The sequence below is a fragment of the Simochromis diagramma genome, unplaced genomic scaffold, assembly GCF_900408965.1.
Source record: "Simochromis diagramma unplaced genomic scaffold, fSimDia1.1 OVJJ01000419.1, whole genome shotgun sequence".
Lineage (NCBI taxonomy): Eukaryota > Metazoa > Chordata > Actinopteri > Cichliformes > Cichlidae > Simochromis > Simochromis diagramma.
In genome coordinates, this window is record NW_024387244.1 from 1,721,822 (window position 1) to 1,747,819 (window position 25,998).

The 25,998-nt window shown below is 43.7% G+C and overlaps 3 protein-coding genes and 5 non-coding genes across 12 annotated transcripts in view; all 8 read left to right on the forward strand.

The window, feature by feature from the left end:
- osbpl9 (oxysterol binding protein-like 9) overlaps positions 1-8,853 on the forward strand; it is a 34,230-nt gene extending 25,377 nt beyond the window's left edge. For all 4 annotated transcript variants that reach the window (XM_040052857.1, XM_040052858.1, XM_040052860.1 and 1 more), the window contains 14 exons: positions 139-243; positions 2,856-3,015; positions 3,173-3,285; positions 3,427-3,545; positions 3,659-3,744; positions 3,832-4,012; positions 4,162-4,246; positions 4,400-4,510; positions 4,593-4,656; positions 4,747-4,887; positions 4,985-5,063; positions 5,158-5,249; positions 5,338-5,473; positions 6,859-8,853. In XM_040052857.1, coding sequence (XP_039908791.1) covers positions 139-243; positions 2,856-3,015; positions 3,173-3,285; positions 3,427-3,545; positions 3,659-3,744; positions 3,832-4,012; positions 4,162-4,246; positions 4,400-4,510; positions 4,593-4,656; positions 4,747-4,887; positions 4,985-5,063; positions 5,158-5,249; positions 5,338-5,473; positions 6,859-6,933 — 1,547 coding nt within the window. In that variant the 3' untranslated portion in view covers positions 6,934-8,853. The remainder of the gene's footprint in view (positions 1-138; positions 244-2,855; positions 3,016-3,172; positions 3,286-3,426; positions 3,546-3,658; positions 3,745-3,831; positions 4,013-4,161; positions 4,247-4,399; positions 4,511-4,592; positions 4,657-4,746; positions 4,888-4,984; positions 5,064-5,157; positions 5,250-5,337; positions 5,474-6,858) is intronic.
- A 2,167-nt stretch (positions 8,854-11,020) lies between these two features.
- Positions 11,021-19,853, forward strand: tor3a (torsin family 3, member A). Of its 2 annotated transcripts, none has more exons than XM_040052864.1 (16): positions 11,021-11,134; positions 11,617-11,713; positions 11,914-11,961; positions 12,548-12,579; positions 12,771-12,817; positions 13,029-13,053; positions 13,239-13,278; positions 14,114-14,165; positions 14,450-14,505; positions 14,678-14,705; positions 14,908-15,885; positions 16,050-16,172; positions 16,462-16,727; positions 17,447-17,622; positions 18,010-18,134; positions 18,703-19,853. In XM_040052864.1, exons 11-16 carry the CDS (start codon positions 15,720-15,722, stop codon positions 18,948-18,950), a joined length of 1,104 nt encoding a protein of 367 aa, XP_039908798.1. In that variant the 5' UTR covers positions 11,021-11,134; positions 11,617-11,713; positions 11,914-11,961; positions 12,548-12,579; positions 12,771-12,817; positions 13,029-13,053; positions 13,239-13,278; positions 14,114-14,165; positions 14,450-14,505; positions 14,678-14,705; positions 14,908-15,719; the 3' UTR covers positions 18,951-19,853. The 2 variants fall into 2 exon arrangements, with proteins under 2 accessions (XP_039908798.1, XP_039908799.1); XM_040052865.1 differs by lacking the exon at positions 11,021-11,134 and adding an exon at positions 11,141-11,534.
- On the forward strand, positions 11,769-11,838 carry LOC120747353. The gene has a single exon (XR_005699096.1). It is a non-coding gene; the product is annotated as a small nucleolar RNA SNORD75 (small nucleolar RNA).
- LOC120747355 lies at positions 12,619-12,701 on the forward strand. The gene has a single exon (XR_005699098.1). It is a non-coding gene; the product is annotated as a small nucleolar RNA SNORD79 (small nucleolar RNA).
- On the forward strand, positions 12,871-12,952 carry LOC120747352. Its single transcript, XR_005699095.1, has one exon. It is a non-coding gene; the product is annotated as a small nucleolar RNA snR60/Z15/Z230/Z193/J17 (small nucleolar RNA).
- LOC120747357 lies at positions 13,092-13,174 on the forward strand. Its single transcript, XR_005699100.1, has one exon. It is a non-coding gene; the product is annotated as a small nucleolar RNA snR60/Z15/Z230/Z193/J17 (small nucleolar RNA).
- Positions 14,757-14,831, forward strand: LOC120747356. The gene has a single exon (XR_005699099.1). It is a non-coding gene; the product is annotated as a small nucleolar RNA SNORD47 (small nucleolar RNA).
- Positions 19,854-20,895: 1,042 nt separating the features above from the next.
- On the forward strand, positions 20,896-25,346 carry calr (calreticulin). The gene is made up of 9 exons (XM_040052862.1): positions 20,896-21,394; positions 21,931-22,032; positions 22,278-22,481; positions 22,595-22,689; positions 22,822-23,031; positions 23,160-23,273; positions 23,462-23,605; positions 23,838-23,930; positions 24,060-25,346. Exons 1-9 carry the CDS (start codon positions 21,301-21,303, stop codon positions 24,285-24,287), a joined length of 1,284 nt encoding a protein of 427 aa, XP_039908796.1. The 5' UTR covers positions 20,896-21,300; the 3' UTR covers positions 24,288-25,346.
- Positions 25,347-25,998: the final 652 nt, after the last annotated feature.

Below are 25,998 nucleotides of genomic sequence, written 5' to 3' on the forward strand. Positions count from 1 at the left end.
AGACGGTGTAATCCCCGCTCACAGATGAAGCTTCTGTCTGCAGCGTCCTGCCACGTGGCATGAGATGCTGCTTTTAATGGGGTCTGGCTTCGTTTCGAGGCTTCGGCGCTAACTCTGCTTTCTCTCCGTTTGATGAAGACGCGTCTCAGGTGTGCAAATCAGACCAACGACCCTCCACGTTACCTGTTGGTCCCGTCGTCACAGTGATGGGCAGTCTGCAGACCCCGACTCCCAACAGCACAGGTGAATTCAATTCAATGTCATGAACTGGACTAATTTTTGTGAAATGCTGAAATGGCTATATGTTATTGAAATGGGTTCCTCATACTGCCGAGCAGCCCAATCAGCAGGTTAGAGTCTGTTTAGTTATTTTGTTGTTGTTGTAGCTGTGTGATCTGTAAACTGCACACAACCTTTTTTTTATGGTAAACGGAGGAATGTGTTTCCCTGAGGACATGGTAACCACAGGGAAACCAGGTATGATACTGACGATCTGTTGATGAAAAGTTCAAGCTTTCATACTCGGACTCTTCGTACACTATCAGGAGTTAAGCAGCCAAACTTGGCACCCTGATGGGTTTTATTTAAATCGCTTGTTATGATGTTGTTTAGGAGCCACCAAACAATGGATTACAATCACATAGCAAACAGTACAGTAGCATGGACATGTAATGGTAGATTTAAGGTGATTTGGGTGAAATGTGTTTACATAATTTGATGCCACTGCCCCCCAGTGGCCAAAAAAGATCCTTTTTTTTTTTTTTTTCATTTCATTCTTGACCTTCAAACAATTACTTTAAATGACATTTAGTGCCGTCTTTGTCTATTTGTAGCAGAGCTGCCACAAACGATTTTGTTGATAGTCGACTAGTCAGATCATCATCCATTGGACGTAAAACGTACAGCTTATTGCACCAGCAGCATCTGCTCTTATATAACTATCATTAGCTTACAGCTTTAAGTGTTTAAGGTGCTAACTAAAAATAAAGACAAGATGTTAGTTTATTAAATTTTTAATTAAATTTGCAGATTGTCTCGGTGAAGTTTAATAATCTCCTATTCTCGAGCATCTCACACTTCTGATGATCAGCTGTCTGCTTGACGTTTATTCAGCTGTGTAAAAACTATAACTTTAATCTCAGCCAAACCGATTTACTCAGGAACAAATAAAACACTGAAAAAAGCCAAACAATAACATTTTAAGTTATCTAAGTGACTCATATATCACGTTTAACCGGAGTAGCAAAAGACCGCGGGGATCTAAAAATTATGTGCCGGGAGTCTGGTGTTTTTCGCCGGCTCTAGTGAGCCTTGAACCCGGGTTAGCTATCGAGCTGGTGGGTAACAGACGACGGAGCACTTTTACAAATATGTGGTGTCTTGATAAACCGAGCAGATATTAGAAGTTTACACAGCTACATTCTTACTTGAAAATATGTTAAAAGTTTATTTTGTGACCCAGAAAGAGGAATGAGAGTGATATTAAAACTTAGGAGCTGTCGCCATTGTTGGAAACTGGAATTGGCTGAGCTATGAATTCTGGGATAGGTTGGGCCACGAAGGACACGCCCGACCCATCCTTCAAATCTGGGGAAAAGGAGGACATATTTGTCGGCCTTATTTGGAGGAGTCTTCGAATTTGCGAAGCCTTCGTCGCGTCACTGTAACGTGATCGGCCTCCTAATGCGGCGTCCAAAGGATGCGGCCCCTGAATTTGGACACTAGTGATGTGCGGCTCGATACTAAAATATCGATTCCTCAGATACTGATCGTTTATGTTCTAGAATCATGAGACAATTAAAACAAACAATAAAACAGGACAACGAACAATAGGTAACAACACAACAAGCTAGACCAGCCAACTGGTCTGAATCAAAGGCCAAAGTAAAAAGATGAGTTTTAAGACGTGATTTAAAAGACTGGATCGACTCGGCAGTACGAACATGAACAGGGAGGTTATTCCAGAGGTGCCACGGATGCAAAGGCCCGGTCACCTCTCGACTTCATTCGAGACCCAGGTTGTGCTAGGAGCCTGTGATTGGACGATCTAAGTGCTCAGAAAGATAGCTGGGCGCTGAATTATTCAGAATTTTAAAAGTGAACAAAAGACTTTTAAAATCTATGCGATATTTAACAGGGAGCCAATGTAGTTTGGCTAAAATTGGAGTGAATCGTTCATAGATTCTCGTACCTGTTAATAGACGCGCAGCTGCATTTTGAATTAACTGAAGCCGGTAAAGAGAAGACTCTTAAATCCTGCTACTTACTCCTGCATCTTTAGGATCTTACAGTCGACCCGTCTATTAAATTTGTCATCGACGTAATCGTGGCAGTGCTAATTTGTTTTACTGCAGTTTTACAGGTTACAGGTCGTTAACAAAAATGCTATTTTTAGGAGCATTTTGAGGCTCGTGTGTTTTGTTAAATGCGTGAAAGCGTGCCACTGAACGCAAGTTAAAATGAGCAGAAAGCAGAGGTTGCGGCCTGTTTGCCGTCTCTGCTGAGGCTGCAGTATTAAAATGCTGCGCTGTGCAATAAGGAGACGGGCTGCATGCTTGAGAGGACTGTCAATACGCTCTGCAGAGAAAGTCATCACTGTGTTAAGGCGGCTTAATGGTGCCGAGCACATCCTGCTGAACAGCAGAGCTGGGAAACGGGGGCTCCAGTCGAACAATATAATGTTGATTTCATCACCGTGGCATCGTGTAGGGCAGGCGCCGGCGAGCTTCTGCATCAACAGAGGCCTTTTGGCTCCTCCTACCAAACAGACAGGCGGATGACAGATGTATGTATGAGTGGGCTGATGGCGTGAGGCGCACTGTTCGATTACATTTTTTTATGTGTGTGTTTTTTAGGGAGTGGCCCGTCAGGCCCCAGCAGCGGCGTCGCCTCCCCGGCTCACATCCCCCTCCCCTCACACTCGGTGCCAGACTTCTCCTACTCCTCCAGTGAGGACGAATTCTATGACGCCGATGAGTTTTACCAGAGCAACACTTCCCCCAAACACTGCATAGAGTGAGTACAGCAGCAAGAGAAATTCTGCTTGGATTGAATAAAAATCCAGCAGCATGAGCATTTGCAATCTGAGAAGTTTGCCTCTTGTTTTACATTTATTCTTTATCCCCTTTATCTCTATTGCTTCCTGCTTCCTTGCTCCTCCTCCTGCACCCAGTCCCTCAGGGCCTCCAGCTGCCTCGCCCCTTACTAACGAAGAAACGGCTCTGAAACGACCCAACACTACAGAGTCCCTCAACTCTTCGATGTCCAATGGCACCACAGACACGGGTAAAAAGGGAAATGCTCACGAGACACATGATCACATCGCGGCTGATTGTCTCTCACTGATTAAACTCTAAGCATGAGGCGTTATTTAAATCATATTTTACTACATGATGGTGAAATATGTGGCTCTGCTCTTGTCCTCAGACCAGTTTGACTGTCACGATGACCGCGACGACGACGGTGAAGGGGAGTCTGTGGAAGAGCACAAGAGCGTCATCATGCATTTGCTGTCTCAAGTTCGACTGGGCATGGACCTCACAAAGGTCAGGACCTCTTAGCGTCTTAGCCGCCCTAATTGTTCCGTCGCGGCGTTTCGCTCTCCAGCGCTGTCGGCGTAAGGTTTTCTTTTTTAACAACACTTCACTGTATTTCCCAGGTGGTGCTGCCTACCTTCATCCTAGAAAGAAGGTCTTTGTTAGAAATGTATGCAGATTTCTTTGCACACCCCGACTTATTTGTAAGGTACGTACCATTTCAGCTGTTTATCATCATGCACACTCTGGCATGAGGGTACGCCGTCATTCAGTACTTGTTTCTTTTACTCGTTAGTATCGCTGAGCAGCCAGAGCCCAGGGAGCGGATGGTGCAGGTGGTGAGGTGGTACCTGTCGGCTTTCCATGCCGGAAGGAAAGGCTCAGTGGCCAAGAAGCCGTACAACCCAATCCTAGGAGAAGTCTTCTACTGCCACTGGGATCTTCCCAGCGAGACAGAGGAGCCTTCGCCACCTACGGTGAGGCCGTTTGTCACTGCGGTCAAGTAGATTTTTGATCCAGTAATAATTTCAATTATTACTTTTACAAGTTCCTGAATCGTCGATCTGCAGTTCTAACCAAGAATCACAATCCTGCTCTCAATGTGCTTCGTTCTCGCACGTTTCAGGAGACGGTATCAGAAGGCCCGGTTCCCTGGGCTTCATCCAACAGCGTGTCTTTTGTGGCAGAGCAGGTCTCTCACCACCCGCCCAGTAAGTGTAAACGCAGAATTGCTCATTACATGTAGATCCAGAAGGATGTGGCGGAGGCTTTAGAAAAGTAAAAATGTTTGGGTTTTATTTTCTGCACGATCGCTGATGTGTTGCTGGTTTCTCCTAATTATTTCCTGCATTTTTCGCCTGTAGTTTCTGCGTTCTACGCCGAGTGCTTAAGTAGGAAGATCCAGTTCAACGCTCACATCTGGACTAAATCTAAGTTTCTGGGCATGTCCATAGGCGTCCACAACATCGGCCAAGGTACACTAAGCTCTGCCTTATATTCTCTGATGAGTGTGATTCAGTGAATCTTTGTGTTCAGTGACCTCTGGCCTCTCTCCAGGCTGCGTGTCATGTTTGGAGCACGATGAGCATTACATTCTCACCTTTCCTAACGGATATGGCAGGTAGGTGCCGTTAACGCGTCCCTGTGCTCGCCTGTGCCATCGCTCAGTCGGTCGTTACTTTGTTTCGCTGACCTACGCCTGTCTGTCCAGGTCGATCCTCACTGTGCCGTGGGTGGAGCTTGGTGGAGAGTGCAACATCTCCTGCTCCAAGTCGGGCTACAGCGCTAACATCGTGTTCCACACCAAACCCTTCTATGGTGGAAAGAAGCACAGAATCACTGCAGAGATCTTGTAAGAGCCATGTGGTTATATCACATTATTTAAGGATTGCTGAGAGTCTGCTCTTTAATACACAAGATGACATCTGGGTTTGGTTTCGTCCCTGCAGTTCACCAAACGACAAGAAGTCTTTCTGCTCCATTGAGGGAGAGTGGAACGGAGTCATGTATGCTAAATGGGCGACTGGAGTGAGTCCTTTGTTTTATTTACATTACAAAATGTAGGAAATCACCACCTTAAATGAATTAATACATGTGTGAACGTGTTTTCATATGTTTCTAGGAGAACACGGTGTTCATAGACACTAAGAAGATGGGCATCGTTAAGAAGAGAGTGAGGAAGCTGGAAGACCAGCTCGAGTACGAGTCTCGAAGGTGAGGAGAGGATCAGTGTCGGACCTCAGCCGTCTCACGGGATCCTTTAACTCTAAATGTTTGACTTTCAAACTTTTATTCCTTTTAGACTGTGGAAGGATGTGACTGTGAACCTGAAGATAAAAGACATCGATGCAGCGACAGAAGCCAAGCACCGGTTGGAGGAGAAACAGAGAGCTGAAGCCAGAGAGAGGAAGGAGAAGGAGCAGCAGTGGGAGACCAGGGTGAGGATTTCCTTAGCGTACCATGGGATCTGAGTATTATGGGCAATATAGCTTTAAAATTCTGTCAGGATATTTGCAGTGTGGCTCCAAAGTGTAGTGTTTTACACAAATGCATGTGAAAGGTTGCTGGTTTGATTCCAGCTTGAGACACAAATCACTTGTAGGTTGCATCAGAAAGAGCAACCAGACTAAAACGTGCAGCTACCCGCTGCAGTGACCAGGGAGCAGCTGAAAGTAGCTTCATTTCAAGGAAATGTACAACAATCATATTTATGACTATAAAAGGAAAAATTGCTGAGCAACATTTTATCGGTGAGTGCAGCTTTCAGGCAGCAGCAGCATTTATTAGTGCAAACAACACGAAGGACGCTTTCTATCCTTCTCTTCCAATGAGCTGCTGTCACCCATGACACACCACCCACTTAACGTGTGAATCTATCGCCACAAAGCGTTATAGTGCAGCAGTAGTGACACAGCAATATATCCGGTGAGGTGGGGGTGGCTGTAGCTCAGGAGGTGGAGCAGGCATCTACTTATCGGAAGGTTGGTGGTTTGATTTCATGCCAAACATCCTCGGGCAAGATGCTAACCCCAGGTTTCTCTCTGATGCAGCCATTGGAGTGCGAGTGTTAAGCATGGAATCAAGTGCTTGTATGACGGGTGCGACTGGGTGAATGAGGCATGTTGTATGTAGAGTAGAAAAGCATTATAGAAGAACCAGTTCACTGCACAAAACACACCCGGGTAATGTTTTCCGTGGAACGTTTAAGGAAAAGTAGCAACAACCGGATATTAGGTCAAGCTTTTTGACCAGGCATCAGGAATTTCTATTCACCGTTTGATCCTCCTGACTTGTGGAGTGCAGCTAGTTAGCGGATGTGTTTGGGTCAGGCGTCACTATCTGCTAGTGTCCCCTGTTTTGTAGCCTGGTTATATTCAGCAGTCTGCTTTTTGTCTGCAGTGGTGAAACGAGGTTGTTACTAGTTTAGTGGAACAGTTTTCTTGCATCATTTGCAAAATCCTGTGCATGAGCACCGTGCATGAGCACCGTGCATGAGCACCGTGCATGAGCACCGTGCATGAGCACCGTGCATGAGCACCGTGCATGAATCCTGCACTTTCCCAGAACCAAATAGCCATCAGAGGCTAACACGCGTCTCTCTCTGAGCTTGTGTCGTCGTCATGGACACTAAGGAAAGTAAACACACGGTGTATTTGACATATCGCAGCCATAACTGTCGTGGCAATGGAAGCGAAGCCTTCTCCGTACCGCAAACTTTAAATTCCACACATCTCAGAGAGATCAGTGACAACATTGTAATTTTACTTTCAGAAATACTTCAGATATCGAGTATAATAATTCTCATTGCTCTGTGTTTCTGTAGCTATTCCACGAGGACGGCGAGTGCTGGGTCTACGACGAGCCGCTATTAAAGAGATTAGCCTCCCAGAGGCACTGAGAAGAGCGCGCCGCACTCGGATGCATCAAGAATGCACACACAACAGAGTCTTCATAAGAACTCTTTTGCAGAAACCACTTCTTATTCAAGCCTTGGAATGACTGATGATTGAATCTCTACACTGCTTTGCATTTGACTGTAAAACAATATGGAAATGAATGAAAAGCATCAAAGATGTAACATGAATATTAGTGAAGCTCCTCTCCTTATTTGGTCAGTCTCTCATCCACCGATACCCGCCACCTGCCAACATGAGACTCTGCAGCACAGAGTGGAGAGGCCACGTGCCTCCCGCTCGTCCACACCCTTCAGCAGCTCCACAGGATGAGCCAGAGCAACACTCCTTCCCTACATCTATAGTTTTTTGCAGGGGGAGTGGGGGGGGGGGGTCTGTGGTCAATGGTGTTCGGCTCAAGTAATAGCACGAGAAATAAAACGGCGCTCTACATCTCAGGGAATCTGGTGACTGAGGAAAGAAAGCTGGTGCCCCCACCCAGAGTCTGACAGCCTTATAACGGTGGAACGGATGAATCTTAAAGGGGCGGGAGAGGAAAATCTCTGCTTGCCTGCAACTAGTTAGAACTGTTTATATATAGATATACATATGATGGATATATAAATATATATTCTTTTTTATTTCTAATGCTCTTATTGTTTATTTTTCTTTGCGGCAATAGTGTAAAAACATATTTGAGGATCTGAACCTGAACCTTTACATCCTTAGGAGTCATTCCATTTAGCCTTTTAATGTTTCGTTCCCATTTCAGAGTTACCTTTGCCACCCATTTGGATCACTCTCGCTGTTCTGTGTCTCGAGTATTATCCAGAAACGAAGCCCTGCAGAAAGCCATAGCATCTAAACGCTGATTTCGGGAGTTGTGGCTGATTTCAAATATGCAATACTGATAGAAAAAACAAAGTTTGCCTGTGGGAGGACAAATTCTGTCCATTATGCCAAAAAAAAGGTTTAGAGAAAAGGCTGAAGGGACTTTTGTCTGGACAGAGACCAAAACAGTCTTCTGAGAAGGTTTTGAAGGCATTTATGAACAAATGATTGTTTACATACTTTTGTCTTTCTGGACAGCAGGTCCATGAAGAGGACGTAAAGCTCGAACTGAGTCTGTAAAGTCTGGTTTTGTTCTGCACATCGCACATCCTCGTTTTCCCTTCAGATCAGAGTGGGGCGCCTCGTTATTCGCTTGCACGTTGTCGGAGTGCGAAGAGCGAAAACGTGAGACGGCCTTTAAAAACACTGGTGCACTTTCATAGTGCTGCTACAGTCCAGACGTTGTTCTGCTGGTTGAATCTTCTGTTTTCCAAGTTTCAGAACCACATATTTATCCTGCTGTACACCCCCAGCTTTGTTGAACCATTCTTCTTTCTCTTATTTGCAGCTGCATCGGTTGGATCTGAATGCAATGGTAGTTGGATGAGATGAAGAAATAAAAATATATTTATCTTCGCCTGAAAATGCGGTAGCAAGCTCACAACAGCCCCCCTGTTGACCCCCTTTTTTTTTTTTTAAATCTTTGTGATTTGATTATTGTATCTCCTAAATATTTGGCCATTGTGTTCAGTGAGACCCTTTAAGCCATATATTCATGTATCTGGTGAAGGGATCTGCAGAAACGAGCATATAGTTGGTGCTGTATGCAAAACCAGCGAAACGCTTGTTGAATTGAATCAGACAAAAATGCCTTTTGAAAATAATCAACATGAAGGATTCTAAGAAATTTCTTTGTATTTTTTTCCCATGTTTTGTGTTTGTGGAGGCCTCGCCATTCATTTCAGTTCTGCTCAGTATTGCCTGATAGAGAGCAATCAAAACAAATGTCTTTTTTATTTCCTTCTCATCATAACCATTGATTGTATCCAATTCTCCTGTTTATTGATGCAAAATATTAAATCTCCATGAGTTTACTCCTGTGAGCTTTTTGTCATGCTTCCCCTTAAATCACGCTGGTGCCGTGTTGGACCGCCTTTTCCTGTTTTGTGGGTAGATTCACCGAGGTGTGGGAAGCATTCCTCGAGGGACTTTGGTCCATATGGACATGATGGTATCACACAGTTGACGTGTGGCATTAACAAGGCATTTCCAGCTAAACACCTGCTGCTCACTGTGTGTTTTCTCTTTTTCAGTCGGACTCTAAACCCCAGAGATGTTTGGTTTACTTCTAGTGACACGAAGTCTGTTTATTCAGCCTCGTAGGTTATCAGGGGACTGCTTTTGAGCCTAGTGTAAGTATCCTGTCACCTCCAGGATCAAATGTATAACTATTTATTAAACACCCAGCTATCAAAAATATCTGAGCTCTGTTGATTTTAGCAGTTTGATTAAACTTTTTTTTTTTTTAAATTGCCCCTTTGGTGCACTTAGCGTGGTGGAAATGCTTACACCGCTCCAGTCTATATTTGCGCTCTCAGTTTGTTGACATCTTTTTATTCTCAGAAGAGCGCGGCCCTTCTTCCACCTCACTGCGCTCTTTATCGGCAGGGAATTCAAAAACACTTGTGCAAGTGTCGAGGGACTTTAAAAATAGAACCTGACACGAGGCGCGTCTGCGAGGTGGGACCTGCAGATTAAATAATAATGCAGGACACAGTGTGCCTGCAGGCTCCAGCAGGAGGAGGTTGTTCAAGAAAGTTACATCAATTTAAGATGCAAACAGACTAATGTGAGGGTTTTTTGGATCAGTCTGGGTACTTTGACTCCTACATTATGGAAAAATACGTTTTTCAATCCATAATAGTGAAAATTAACATTGGGATCTAAAATTTCACCTCAGTTAATGCAGATTTTTTACATATACCGGTCACCCTTGCTTTTCTATCTCAGCCTTTTAATAATAATTTTTTAAAAAGGCTTTTTGATTACACTGTGTAACACAGTTTTTGTACCTGTGTACTTGTTTGTGCCTCAAAGGTAGAGGAAGCATGTGATGGAGAGGAACTGTGGTTCTGTATGAAGAGGGTGATGCAGTATGAAGAAAAGAAAAGTCCTGTTTCTCTTCATTAAGTATCCTAGTAAACGGTGGGCTGAGCCCAGAGAGTGTGTCTGGCTGATCCTGAACCACTGAAAAACTCTGCCATCTATGATGGTACACAAGATGATTTACATGTGGTTGCTAAAAAGAGACTAAACATATGGCACCAACAGCCTGTAGTGTGAGAAGATGAAACAGTAAGACAAATAATACAGAGGTGATTATGTCAAAAACACCAGGGAATAGGTAACTGCCTTGGTTACGGGTATGGTATGCAGAACCAACAGAATGTTAAATGCTAAACATTCAGAGAAGTTAGTCTCTCTCAATATTCATTATCAGATAGGAGTGAGATGGGTTCAAGGCAGGGGGTGATGCTGCTCTGAGCCCCTTCTTGTTTACGGTGGTGGTGGACAGGTTGACAGATGAGGCCAGGCAGGAGTCTCAAGGACTCTCATGTTCACAGACACTGTGATCTGTAGTGAGAGTAGGCAGCAGGTGGAGGTGAGCCTGGAGAAGTAGAGGCATGGATGAGTTTAAATATCTGGGGTCAACCATCCAAAGCAGCAAACGGCGCACAACAGAGGTGAAGAAGAGAGTGCATTCAGGGTGGAGTGGGAGGAAGCGAGTATCAGGGGTGATTTGTGACAGAAAGGGAAGGTTTACAAGCTACTAGTGAGACCTGTGATGATGGAGACGGCAGCACAGGAGGTGGAGTGGAAGGTAGTGGAGTTAAAGATAGTGTTGAGGTTGAACAGTTGAACCTGAGCTGGTTTGGACCTGTGCAGACCTGTGCGGAGGAACCGTGGATACACGACAGATGAATTTCACTCACATGTACTGTACCAATGTACCTGCACACGTGGTGTGACAATAAAAGTGATTTGATTTGATTTGAGATGCTGAATGTGGAGCTAGCTCCAACCGTTCCCTGTGAAGGTGGAGATGCAGATGCAGGTGGTTGGTGTGACGGAAGAGGAGAGAAGTCCTAAAGGGAGCAGCTGAACAATTACAAATGAATCAAAGCAGAGTTTTTTCAGGGCACAAGTATTCAGTTAAAACACAAAAACATGTCGCACACGTTGCGCGTTCACAGACCGACTCGTCCAGCAGGGGCGCTGCTCAGCCAGACATGTTTTTCCCATCAGGCTGTGCGGTAGCTTCTATAAAAGCGCCTCGCGCCCGCTTCTCTGCCTCATTCCTCGGACGACTTACTGGTGAGTTGGTTGGAGTTTTTCCGCTTTAGTGTTTGTCTCGTGGTTTTTGACTTTATTGTACGCCCGCAGCAATAACTGTTAACCTATCATGTAGGTAACGTTGTACTCGGTGGCATTTTTAAGTGGAAGCTCTTTAGAGCTAATAAGCGTTAGCCTAGCAGGCCTCATCCACGTGCAACAGATCGCGTGTTGGCCTGCGGATCGTTAGATCCTGTTTTAAAAGCAGCCTCAGTGCAGTTTAGTCCCGCTTACATATGATGACATAATGTTGCTAGGGACATCTGAGTCGATGTGAAGTAAAGGCAACATTCCTGACAAGACGGGGCAAAGGCTGTGAGAAACTGGGCCGGTTAGCTTAGCTGCACGGCTCCTGCTGCTGGCCATGCAGCGTATTTAGTGGGTGTGTATAACTTTGTGTGAAGTTATGAGGATTTTAATTAAAAATGTTAACCTTCCTGTTGTGTTTGGGTTAAATCTGACAGATTAACAACTTAAAACACTCAAAAATACAGACGGCTCTTCAAAGATGAAGGATCACGATGCTCATCCTGACTTCTCGACATCAGCAGATGCTCGATGGTAAGGAATTCTTCTTTAAACCCTTTATTTTTTTTGTTTTGTTTCCCTAAATGGACGTCGGTGATGATTTAAAGTGTAAGAGTAGTGGACAGAAGTGATTTCTGAGCATTTTCTACACTGAGACTTCCATATATAGTTTTCCTTTGAGTTTCTTGCTTTTCCCATTCATTGTAATAGTCCTAACAAGACTGTTTCTACAGGTGCCGTGAAAGCCCAGAGATGTGACTGGTCTGTAGGGGACTGAGGAGGTGAGGATGAGTGTTTGCAGAGGAAACTTGTGCTTCTCTAAGGTGTTCGCTGTGGAGAGACTACACTTGCTCTTAAATCAAACTATAATGATAAAATTCCTGAGGCTGAAATTGAAGGTGCCTTTTTAATTGCTTGGGTGCGGGGCCATATTTACACAAATATTTCAAACCTAAGTATTAATAACCCCAGTGCGCCTTTGCATGGATAAACTAATATTTGCATGTAAAACTAATGGGGATATTACTGCTTTCATTTGACTGGCAAAGTGTGATTTGTACACAATGTACAACAAATGAACAGGAAATCTATTTTAAATGAAAATGTTAAATATTTGGCCACAACACTGACTTGTAACGCTGTTCCTGGAGTCCTGATCCACACGTGTAGTTTTCTCTCTGCTAACACCTCAGGGAAGCATCAGTCTTTGCCATAAATTTGTGCTCCTGTGATGACCACTTATTTGCTACTCTTGAGAAGATGTGATGATACTCCAACCACCAAGTTGTATTATCTGAGGCACTACTTACTCCCAACCTGTGAGCTTAAAAGTTTATATCATTTTAATCACTTTATTTCTACCCACAGGTGTCCTCAGGTCCGAGTCCTATCGCTAACAGGTAATGGATGTAAATTCTTGATCATGTGTTACCATAAGAAACTGTTAATGATGACTTTTGTTTTTAAAACAATGGGAATCTCTCTGAAAAAGAGTGAAAGAGGACTTTTTTCTGATGCAGTTAAAACTATATTACATACATGCATGTTAAAATTTGGACTCTTCAACGATGCGTCTCTCGTGCTTTTGCAGACGGTCCTGATGTTGGATCCAGATGTGCATTCTTGGATCAGCTGCAGGTAGGTTTTTTTTTTTTTTCTTTGAGGAGCCGGCCTGTAAAAATAAAACTGTTTCGATGCAATGATGAGTGCATAGTTCAGCAGATTAAACTGTGAAGAATTACTGTTGTCTTTCGCTCCTAGCTGATGTGTCGGCCTCTGCAACCTTTGAGGGTCACTGGGTTTGAGGTCTTTCTAAACTTATTTTATATTTTATTTTATTTTTTTCCAGGAGTCCCACAAAAGCCAAAGTGGAGGTGAGTTGAAATCCTGCTCTACGTTTGTTTTAATGAAGCTCGATGCAGTGATGAGTGCATAGTTCAACAGATTAAACTATGAAGAATAACTATCGTCTTTCGCTCCTAGCTGAGCATCAACTTATGTAGTCCCACAATCATCGACGTGTTTAAAACAAAGTGATAATTAAGTTCTTTCTCTTCAGATGTGAACACCTTGCTGTCTGACTCGTCGCTGCTCTGCTGGTAAGCATTAAATCTCAAACACTGCAGCGGGGATGTCACAGTACCACAAACCTGATGCTCTGCACCAATAGAACTAAACATGTCAATACAGTTGATGGACAAAATGACCATTCACACACTGACATGGTGGCAGATAATTTATCTCAAATAACACTTTTAACAAGGCACAGACTAAATTGCATAGTGTGGTAATTACACATTTATAGACCTGTTATACAAAAGGATAAGCATGACTAGAATTACCACAGCAAACCATTTAACCTATGAAATAACAGCAGTCTCAATGACATCATCAGGATGATGCCTTGAATTAAAACTTTCTCAGCTTTAAGTCTTTGAAGTTTAAGTGCTTTGTTAACTTGTGGTGCTTGGACTGTATGGAACTGCATCATTCTTTGATCGCTTACTCCACCTAAAAAGTGTAAAGTAAATCATTCATAGCAAAATAAGAATTCTGTCTTATGAGTTTAAGCAGAGCTATTATGGCGGCTGCATAAATGGTCCTTTTCCACAGGTAGTGTTTCCTGTGCTGTTGGATTTTCTCTAATATGTAAGAATGTATCTATAAATATGGCAGCTTAGTACATACACTGCCTGCAGTACCAAAGAAAAGCAAGTGATCTCCGATTTTTGGTGTCAAATGTTAGCGTTAGGTATCATTTCTGGTGACATCCCTGCACAGCAGCTAACGGCTTTCAGATGTGATGAGTTTGAATCAGGTCGCTGATCCAGTTGAGGATAATTTGTAACAGACTCTGATCTGGATTTTTAATGTTGGAGAAAAGAAGTGAGCATGGTTCTGTAAATTTACCTGAATCTTAATTTGTTGTTACAGAACGAGCGGGCTCACAACTCATCACCATTCAGAAGATGATTAAACACTCATGGTGAGTATGAAATCGTGTCATTTTTAGCTCCTCAGACCCAGAATGGGCCCCGTGCTGTTGAGGTTTATAGAGCTGGGTCTGAAGGAGCCACTTGCATATTTTCTGGGATCACTTTCTTGCAGTAAAGATCATTTGATCCTTGTAGTCTGGCCTGTGTGATGACAAAGTACAGACTGACTTTAAACCATGGAGTCTGTTTATTAGCTCTAGCTGACCAGGTCAGCGTAGACTCCTTCATCTTTGCAGTTGATGTGCATGTTTGACTGATGCTCTCATATCTTCAGGTTGTTCTCTGTGTGAGGGATGGAGACCCAGTGTGGACCACACCAGAGTGACTGAGGTGAGAAAACTGACTTAAAAGTGCACGATGGTCATAAGGGGTTCAGTGATGTTACAACAAATGTCTGACCTGAACACTCATGTTGACAGTCTGTCACTGAGCAACCCAGCGAATAAAATATGAATCAGCCAATCGCTGACTTGTAATAAGGGTTTTCATTCTTCTTTTTCAGATGGGGAAAAGTTCAAGTTCTTTACCTGGTGAGTGTTTTTGTCCAGTCCTGAATCACGATTATTTCAAGGTGGCCACAAGACTAGTGATGATCTGATTTTGCCAGATGACTTAAGCTGATTATAACCCTTACCGTTCCATTTTTTTCTGAGGTCATGTGGTCATTAACTGCTAGTCAACTCTTCTGTTAGTAGTCTGTACTTGTATTTTAATGATTTCTTCTCTACACAGGTGTGAAGCCTCAGACACTGAAGCACAATCAAGCACAAGTCTGTCACTTCATAATAAATCTAAATGGTGCCGTTTCCTCAAAAGCTGGAAAGTGATGTTGACAGATTTTCACCTGCAGGAATCGGTGTTCAGACCCTGCTGTGCTATTACGTCTGGATTGTGACCTGATCCTGTTGACTTCAATTTGTAACAATAAAATATTTGTTATTGACTCATTTGTGTGCATCTGTTTTTCTCCTCCCTTTCTCGATGGGTGATGTGTTTGAGCGCCAAATGAACTGATCTTATATTACTAAACCAGTTATGCAAACAGTGGAGTAGTAAAGTCTTAATGACACAACTATGAAAAGTAAATAAGATTGAGATCAAGTGTACGACTTTTCGCCGGAAGTGACGTTATGTAATGGAAAGGAGTTCGATTTGGTCACTTGCTGACCTCCCAAGGGCGGGAATATCTAGCCTGCGTTGCTGACCGTGGGTTGTTTGTGGACACGCAAGCCTCTTACCTCGGTAGCGTGACATTTGCCGTATGGCGTTGCAGTACAGGCTTCGCTCCCATTTAAAATGGCTCCAATCAAATTTGACGCGAACAGTAGGGAATGGGGTAGTAACCGCCCCTCCGCCCGCCCGCGGCGAACCGCAGCAACAAGCGCCCCTCTTTGGCTTCAGCAGGGAGACGTTGTCGGGGGCGGGGAGGGGTATCCCAGTCCAAGCAGGCCGCCGGTGGACCACCGCGTTCAGATAAATGGGAGAGCAGAAACGGGGCTTGGTGTTCAGTGTCGTTTGGACCGCTTCACGTCAGCCTGTTCGCGATGTCTGCGCGGTGCTTTCTCCTGCTGCTCTGGGCTGTCTCGGCGCAGGCCGACTTCTTCCATTTCGATAGCATTAGCAACGTCTCTACTTACTATTTTAATTATATTTATTGCAATATCTGGGAGGGGGAGTGTCAACCCAATCAGGATGATGCCACCCAGCAAGGTAAGAGATGGTAAAAGAAATTAAAACCATTTTATAACGAAAGCGCTCATTTCGCAAGCTACATCGTGCCTCGTGCGCATTTTGCAATATTTATATTTTTACGATTCGTTATTACACTGTTATAAACACGGACTTCTCTCGCCCTGCTCTTGTGATGCGAGCAGTTCCTACCAGGGATATCTGGGCAGGGTTTCCTCAGGACTACATGAGCCTGCTGCATCAGTGGTACTGTAGCCTGGGTCAGTGCTGCGAGTCCGGAGACTGCAGGATAACCAACAACATCACAGGTATCGCACTGCCGCTCTGTGGCTGCCCGCTTTGCCCCAAGCGTGTGTTGGTCGTTTCCCCTCATTATTCTTTGTAATCGTCTGTTTGTGAATTCACCCAACACTGCACACAGTTACTCATCATCTGATAAGGGCTTTAGCTTCAGTGCCTGATGCAGCCCTTTAACAACTTTACGTTTTATTGGCTATATCACATATTTTAAAAGTAGACATTTTAACACAGAGCACTTTATTCATATTTGCCGGTGCCTTTAAAATAAAAATCAAAAATCTATGGTCTCATGTGCAGGTCTAGCAAGAGACCTTCAGACGAAGCTCCACGGGCAACATCTGGCTCAGTCCGTGGTTCTGAAAGCCATCCAGGGTTTCATCAACAACCCCGAGTCCAACAAGCCCCTGACGCTCTCCTTCCACGGCTGGTCCGGCACAGGCAAGAACTTTGTGGCCCGGATCATTGCTGATAACTTGTACCGGGACGGGGTGAAGAGCGAGTGTGTCCGTTTGTTCATCGCCCCGTTCCACTTCCCGCACGCCAGGCTGGTGGACACGTACAAGGTGAGCCCACTTGGCACAGCGATGGCCGTCCTGTGCCAGGAACATGTACCTGTGTTCTCTGGACGCTGCTTTGCTTACGTAGATATTTATTCTGTGTTGTAATTCATCATAAGAGTGATAGCAGTCATGGTTTGGACAGATGCTTTAAGTCAACACTGATGCTGCGACACAAATACTCAGAGAAATGGATGTTTGGAACCTGGCGTTTGTCCAACCGGGTCAGAGGTGCCAGCTCAGTCTCATTTGAGCACATTTTTTCACAGTCACTGCAGCTGATTTCAAAATTGTGTTTACATAGCATTAATACATGGTGCATAGTACAGAGCTATCCAAATATAAATAGGTATATGCAGTTCACGGGATAACCTCTACCCTCATGCCCTCAAAGTCTGCAAAGTGTGCAAATGTGGACTTTAACGTGTCTACGTGTTGTAGTACAGCCTCCCACTGAACCTCTGTGGCATATAACAGGGCTAATTCTTTTAAAGAACTTTTACCAACAATGGCACATTTATATATTTGTTTAAAAAGATTAAAACATTCTAGATAAATGTCGGCTGTTGGTTTAAGTTATCTCAGTTTGTAATATTTTATGCCCAGTTTAGTATCTTTATATATCAAGCTTGAAAGGAAATAATAATCAGCTTTTGTCAGATCTGAAATGTTATAAAATGATAATAATGTTTGACTTTTGTTTTGTTTTTTTGCCTGAAATCCAGGGTCAGCTGAGAGAAGCAATTCGAGACATGGTGCTGCGCTGCCCTCAGACTCTGTTCATCTTCGATGAGGCTGAAAAGCTTCATCCGGGCCTCATCGACGCAATCAAGCCCTTCATGGATCACTATGACAACGTAGATGGGGTCAGCTACCGCAGGGCCATCTTCCTCTTCCTCAGGTTAGCTGACTGTTTCAGGCACAGTTTGATGAAGCTGTAAAGCTCTCTGTGCACTTCCTGTCCAGATAGCCTGGCAGCTCATCAGTGGTGAAGGATGGAGCTCCTTCTGTCGCCTTCTGTATGGATTTTTCATGTTTTCAATTCCTCAAGTCAGATTTGTCCTGACTAACAGTCTGTTCAGTCAAAAATAGAAAAAGCCGTTTTACACTCAACAGTTATGGTTCAGAGATGTGAGTGAATTACTGGCCATCTTTGAACTGTGATCATTTATCTAAGAGCAACTTGTATTAAAGAAACTTTTCTGCCAAACCAGAAAGAATCGAGTCTCCCTGAGAAGCTCAGCAGCTGTAGACATATAATGTTGTGTTTTTGCTGTTGTCACTGCAGTAACATTGGTGGTGCAACAATCAACGACGTGGCGCTGGACTTCTGGCACTCTGGCCAGAATCGAGAGGACATCGGTATGGAAGACCTGGAGCATCGGCTGCGAGCTGAGACGATGGAGTCTCAAGGTGAGCAGTAAAGTTTTTGTAAAGGTTGCCTGGTGGGTTTTCTTAAGCTTTGAGCCTTTTTTCCTTCGGCAAGAAACAAAACCTTTTTTCTGTGGCAGGTGAATTAAGTTACTCGGGTGTTCTGGTTGCTCAGTGGCTTGAAAGTATTTGCTGAAAGCCGCTAAAGTAATATAAAAACAGCTTAGACCAGCATAGTGTTACCCATGGGTTAGTGAGGTCCTATTGTGAAGCCTCATCTTTGAATCTGGTACTCATGAGTGAGGGGTGGATTTTATACACTTACTGGTTAACAACTTCATTACTCACGTGGTTAATCACATGGTAAAGCATACCATGTTTATGTTTCTGGTTACAAAATTAGCAGGAAAGTGATCACCGAGGTCACAGACCACCTCAGGAATCGCCCCCCCGCTGACCAAAGAATCAGTACACTGGCTTCACTTTTCATACCTGGAAGAAAACTGCATGAATGCCATCTTTTATATACAGCGTATGATAAAAAAGAACCAAAACACATTGTTAAAACTTTAAATATGTTTCTATTTCCTGTTTTGTTTTAATATCCCAGGTGGCTTTGCTCAGAGTGAGCTGATGTCTGGTCACCTGATTGACTTCTTTGTGCCCTTTCTGCCCCTGGAGTACCGTCACATTAAGCTCTGTGCACGGGACGCCTACGCAGCACGAGGTCTGGAAACAGATGAAGCCACGCTGGATGAGGTGGCCAAGGCAATGCTGTATGTTCCCAAAGAGGAGAGACTGTTCTCAGCCCAAGGATGCAAGTCCATACCTCAGAGGATCAACTTCTTTCTTCCCTAGAGCGAGGAGGAAACAGAGAGACGGACCTGGAGGTGTAAGATTGCTTTACCAGCCCATCTGCATACAGAGCCACAGAGATGTGTCTTCTTTGCTCTGCACTGCATACTTCCCCCTCCCCCCACAGATGCAACATGTGTCTGTCCAGGTCCCGTCACAGAAGGCCAGACATCAGGGCAGATCCAGGGTTAGAGGGCAGAGCAGCGTGACCCAGCCTGCAGAGATGGGCAGCGTCACAGGAAGTGTGGCTGCTCTTCTTCACCTGCCTGGTTTGAATCCTGTCAAGACGAAGGGGTGAAGAAGATGGTGTCTGTGCAGAGTGTGGCGCAGAGGGAGACTTTTTTTTTCCTTTTCACTATTTATATCTAATCCCCTCGGCCAAAGTCTGACTCGCACTGTTGTTTGTGTTCATATGAGTTTGTAATTCATGTGTTACTAGTGGCATGTCAAACATTGTGCTTATATCAGCACAGATTATTTATTAATATCATTTGTGCCATATTTGAACATTTTACTGGACCAGATTAGTTTCGTGGAGTACTCTAAATGTGCACTTATTTTATTTTGTTAGATTTTTTTTATTCCTTTTAAAATGAACGTGCAAGGACCAGTGGTGATGGAAGTGTTACTTGAAGCTCTTACTGTGAAGGACTTTGTCTCTAAAGCATTGGACCTCTGGAAACTCACCCTTTTACATACTTGTGTTTTATAAAAACATTTTATAGGTTTTACTGTACTGTTACTTAATATACAGTTGTTACTTAGTGGTGTGCTTTACTCTTTTGTTGGTATAATTCATCTATCATCAACACAGTCTGCTTCAAAGCTGAGGGTCACATCACAATAAGAACACAGAGAGAACCTGTCAGACACGGTGTAAAGAAATAAAAACCTGGTAAACAACAATCCTCATCGATTTCAGTGATTTGACTCCACATTAATGTTCGAATTTGAATATGGCAGGCAGGGCAGCGCCTGGGACCCAGTCGAGAAAACTACCTTAGAGGGCCCTCCTCTATGTTACACTGGGTACTTATATTGACAGGATTACAGTAAAGTGGACTAGATACCACTATATATTTAAGTCATAATTCTATCTCGAGAAAGCCTGTATTTTTATGCTTTATACATTTTTATTACATTTTCAGTTGTGCAAATATTGACCCAGTAATTTTACACTCTACAATGTTTTGATAGATGCTGGGAACTAAATCACTTGTTCTTGCGCCCTATGAACGTGTTGACTTTGCTGAATGCAAGGCTCGAGAGATGAAGTTTGTTTAAAGGTTTGAAACATTGGTACCAGTCATATGTTCAAAATAAGCACTCGTCAGTATGTGAGTGTGTGATATATGTAGAAAACAAATTGTTGAATGAGGAATTCTATAAATCAGTGTGCTTGTTATAAGCTTGCCCATCGAGTAAGTCTGCGAGGACCTGTGGCTTTTTGTAGCTTGCACATATTACAGGTGTCTTTATGTTACGTTAGCAAGGCTGAATCTATTTTGGGCTTGTGTGTGTGTTTGTAGGCTTTAAGTAAATTTGTCCGCTGACCCAACCCCCGACTGCGGTTGTTATCCGTGGTGCTGGTTACAAGCTGGACTGATGCCATTGATATGTCTTATTATTGCTATATGCTATGCTGTGTTTGTTCTGGTACAATGCGGAGGTAAGGACACCCCCCCCAAAAGATCTGCCCTGGGACCTATTACAGAGTTGTTACGCCTGTGATGTATATTTCTGTGGAATCTCCTGTGTTTAGTTTAGTTTACATAAGGCAAGAAAATCACGCCTGAGTTTATATAGATATGCTGCACGAGATCAGGCGTGAAAACATTTGTTAAGAATGTAAAAAATTATTTATTTTTATAGAACATTATTCTTTTCCTACCGATTCGAATTATTTCATTTATTTTTTAGATGTATATTTATATGTAGTTCACGTTGTTTAGCTTTAGTTATACTCGTGTTGTTACTGATATTGCATTTTCCCCTTGCATGTGATTCACCCACGGCGCATCATCCTTCCTTTGGGCGTGTATCAGGCAAACGCGTGGTCTGCTCCCATTGGCTGCAGAAAGTATTCGTCCGGATTCTCTGTCCTCTGATTGGCTTTAAGCGGTAGCGCTTCCTTATTGAGGTTAGCAACCGTCGTCCAATCAGATTCAGACATCTGTTCCGAGGCGAGAGGAGAGAAGCGGCAGCGTCTCGGTGGCTCTCACTGTAGCATCACTGTATGGGGATACCGCACTGACAGACAACGCTGCTTCGCCTTATTTAGAGAAAATCTTTCTACACGGGCATTTTTATTTGTAATTGGTTAGTTTTTGACCGGCTGCTTCAGCTCGTCGCCATGACAGCACTGTGCCTGCTTTTGATGGCCGTGTCGGCTGCATCTGTACTGGCCGAGTCCACAGTTTATTTCCGCGAGCAATTTGAAGACGGCGGTGAGCGCTTTCACACAACATTACACAGATAGGATTGAAGTGCTTGCTTTTCTTTGTTGCTGCTGTACATGCTCGAGATGCTGTGGTGCTGACTGAGATGGATGATGGCTATTTTTCATGTCCGCATATCGGCGTGGATTGTTACGGTTATTTCTCATGATTTTACCGCAATTTGTGGAATACATCGTCAGCTGATTAGTCTAGAAGACCAACCGATCACTCATCCATTCATTGATTTATTCATATTCCCTGCTTTATGTTTCCCAGCCCTCAAAGCTATTATCACACCCCGTCTGCCTCCCCCTCCCCCCACTGCTGCACATCTCTCCCCTGGTCATTCACTGCTACCCTCCTTCTCCCAGCTGTCCTGTTCTTTCATCTGTGAAGGCGGTCACAAAATCCCGCAGTATGCCCCCCACCCACGCACACACACACACGCACGCACACACACTCTGTATCGAAGGCTGGATTAACAGAGTTTTGTGAGTCTTGTCTTGGTGATTGCTGGGCAGCTGACTCTGAACCTGTTTGTGCAGATGCCTGGATGAGTCGCTGGGTGGAATCCAAGCACAAGTCCGATTATGGGAAGTTTGTCCTGACTGCTGGGAAATTCTACGGTGATGAAGAGAAAGACAAAGGTAAGCAGGAAGGCGCTGATATGTGTTGCATAATTACACTGTACTACCCTGTCAGACACCTGCTGTCAGAGGCGAGTGTTTGCTTCCTCGTGGAGCTCTGCCAGTATCAACACGGCTGTCTTCCTCTCTGTTCTTCAACTTGAGAACAGAGCATCAAATTAACCCGTACTGTTTCATTAAGACAGAACAGGAGTACTCGCTGGTTTAGCTTGATCTTCCCTGCAGTAACACCGTTGTTTCTGCAGGTCTGCAGACGAGCCAGGATGCCCGTTTTTATGCACTGTCAGCCCGTTTTGATGACTTCAGCAACAAGGGCCAGCCTTTAGTCATACAGTTCTCCGTGAAACACGAGCAGAGCATCGACTGTGGCGGAGGCTACATTAAACTGTTTCCCTCCGAGCTCAACCAGGAGGACATGCACGGAGACTCTGTCTACAACATCATGTTTGGTAAGTGGACCAAAGGATGGTGTGTTAAATGGTATTGCTTTTGTTGGATAAACAGAGCAGTGTTTGCTATACACAGACATTCACTGTCACTTTGTATTTGTGGGCTCGTTCAGGTCCTGATATTTGCGGCCCTGGCACAAAGAAAGTTCACGTGATCTTCAACTACAAAGGCAAGAACCACCTGATCAACAAGGACATCCGGTGCAAGGTGACGCATGGGAAAGCTAGTTCTAATAAAAAGCACCACAATATAAGGACGCATGAGCTTAAACAATTAAAAATAAACTACATGGTAATATGCTGTTAGTTGCATGTATTGACCTTTTTTTCTGCCCTGCAGGATGATGAGTACACCCACTTGTACACACTGGTCGTCAACCCTGACAACACTTATGAGGTTAAGATAGACAATAAGAAGGTGGAATCTGGCAATCTGGAGGATGACTGGGACTTCCTGCCTCCCAAAAAAATCAAGGACCCCGAGGCCAAAAAGCCAGAGGACTGGGATGACAGGGAGAAGATTCCTGACCCTGACGATAAGAAACCTGAGGTCAGTGTGACCTGGCATTCTTTCAGGGCCCTAACCCAGGGCACGTGTGCAACACTGTTTTAATTTTTTAAAAGTTTCGATAGGTTGATCATGTTTGAAATGTTTTGTTGTTTTTGTTTTCATTGCAGGACTGGGACAAACCAGAGAACATCCCAGATCCTGATGCCAAGAAGCCCGATGACTGGGATGATGAGATGGATGGAGAGTGGGAGCCACCGATGGTCACGAACCCTGAATACAAGGTGCATATCCAGTGATTCTAACTCTTCATGCAGTCAGTATTTATTCTGTGCTATTTTTCTGAGCTTTGCACATCAGCGAGCTTCCTAGAATAGGATTGGAATATTATCCAAAAATATTTACTCTGTTTACACTGTCAGCCGCTTTGTGTTTTAACCCCAGTTTCTGTGTGTGTGTTTGCTGTCCGCAGGGTGAGTGGAAGCCCAGAGAGATTGACAACCCTGCCTACAAGGGCAAGTGGATCCACCCTGAGATTGACAACCCCGAGTACACGGCCGATTCTGAGATCTATAAATACGACAGCGTCGGGGTGATTGGGCTCGACTTGTGGCAGGTAAGCTGGATGTGTATTTACATCTTAATGCATAATGAAATTTATTGAAATATTTTAAAACTATTTACATTGATCCAGCAATTTGGTTACTTGCTCTGTATTGTGTGAGCTGCTGGGAAAACTGCATGTTTTCCCAGGAAGAAATGCTTGAAACTCTTTGAGTTTGTGATTGTGCTTGTTTTCTTTAAAGATTTGATAACAAAATATGTGTTGCCCTTGTGTCTGGCTGCAGGTCAAGTCTGGGACTATCTTTGACAACTTTCTAATCACAAACGATCCAAACCTGGCAGAGGAAGTCGGCAACGACACATGGGGCAAAACTAAGGTATGCTCGTTTTAGCCCTGTACCCTGTAATCCTAATTCTAATTTCACGTCAGTGTCAACACTAATAAAAAGGAATGAGCTTTTCATATAGGTTGATATATTTATTTGCATTGTTCGCATTTTCTCCAGGATGCTGAGAAGAAGATGAAGGAAAGCCAAGAGGAAGACGAGAGAAAGAAGCGCGAGGAGGAGAACAAGAAGAGGAGAGAAGAGGCAAAGGAGGAGGACGAGGAGGAAGAGGAGAAGGAGGAGGAGGACGAAGAGGAGGAGGACGAAGGGGAAGAGCATGAGGAAGAGGAGGAGGAGGAAGAAGAGGAGGAGGAAGGCACAGACTCTAACCTCAAGGATGAGTTATAAACTCAAGAACTGCTCAGACTGTGTCAGTGGGCCGTTGGAATAAGGCTGGAGACTGAGACCCTGACGACTGACACCCCGGGGTGGGGGCTGGGTGGGAAGGGCTTTTTCCATTTCTTTGTTTACAAAGCAAGGTGATCGGTCAGAAAAGGGCAATTAAATGTTCTGTTTCTTGTTTCCATGTGCTACTACTACTATTATAATGATGATTATTAAACGAGGACTAGTGATAAGCATAATTAATGTCAAATGAATGTCAAAACCAGACATTTTAACACAAACGTGTGAATTGTCATTTACATTTTACAAAATCTGGGTTGTTATGAAGTGTAATATTGTGATGAGATGAGAAGTTTTATTTGGTATGGAGGTTTTGGTACCAGCAAAACGTTTGGTTTACCTCACGTGTTTTGTTTGCCTTTCATTTTTTATTTTTGTACATTTTTCTTTCTCTCATTCCTGTCGGGCTGGAAGGATTAGATAGGATTTGATGTTGTCATCCAGGTTATTTTGCCTTCTTCTGTTTCCACTATCTGATTCAAACGAGGATTGTTGGCACGGCAACCGGAGTGCAGTAGGACTAACACTATATTTGACAACCTGATCAAAAGTGAAAAAAAGAAAACAAATCAGTCTGCAGTGGGATGGTAACATGAGGTGCTTTAAGATGAAGTCCCTTGCATAGTTTTGTACTGTATAGGTAACACTTTTTCCACTTCAGTGCACATACTATAGTCTCGTGTGTCTAAATAAGCTCTACTCAAACTTAGGATGTACATTAAGACCACCCCAGTAGCAGAACATTTGGTCGTTTGGTATGCACACACTTTAGGTTTCCTCGCCGTTTGTGTATACGTCTCGTTTCCTGATTTTTGATTCCAAGTTTTCTGCACTGCTGTACCCCAACACACTGTCCCAACAGTCTGACAGAGGCTCCTTTTGTAAAAGACATTTTGTACTAATGGTAGTAAATGAAGTGGGGCGATTTTTGTGTTGCTGTGTAAAATAAAAACTAAGGCAGGTGATCTGTCCAATAAAACAGCCAGAAGAAAACAATGAAAAGATCCTTGTGAAATTTTGTGTCTTTTTTTGTGCGTGTGTGTCATCATGTTTTATTTATCTGTTCTCCCTTTTCCCTCCAGCTTCCTCCCAGAGTCCAAAGACTCTGAATTAATTTGTTATTGTGTAGGTGATGGCCTGGTTAGGGTAGAACCCTTAATCTTGACCCATGACAACTGGGACAGGCCACAGCAGAAGAACATGGATGGATGAATGTTAATTTGGTTCCCTCATTTGACTTGGATATCTGTTCAAATTGGGCAATCATTTGAATTTTACTGCTCACCGGGCTCATCAAAGGTTGCGCTACAGTTTAAACTCAAGGTTTAAGGTAAACTACAGTTTGCAGTACCTGGGTATACTTCAGCTGCATTTACATTTGAATCTTCTCCTTCGTCTGTATTTTATTTTCTACTCACAAAGGTAATCTAAGTTAAATAAAACTAGACTAAAAACTAAGACTAGGTGAACAACACTTGTCTTATGAGGCTTTTTGAAATTTTTGCAGGAATTTCAGTCGAGTAATGAAATATTCTTTGTATTTAAATGTCGTAGTTCTCTGTCCTCATTGTCATTTTCCTATACTTTGACCGACTTTATCAACTTGGGCAGTTCTGCTTCCTGTCATTAAACTCAATAGATTGACAGGCAAAAT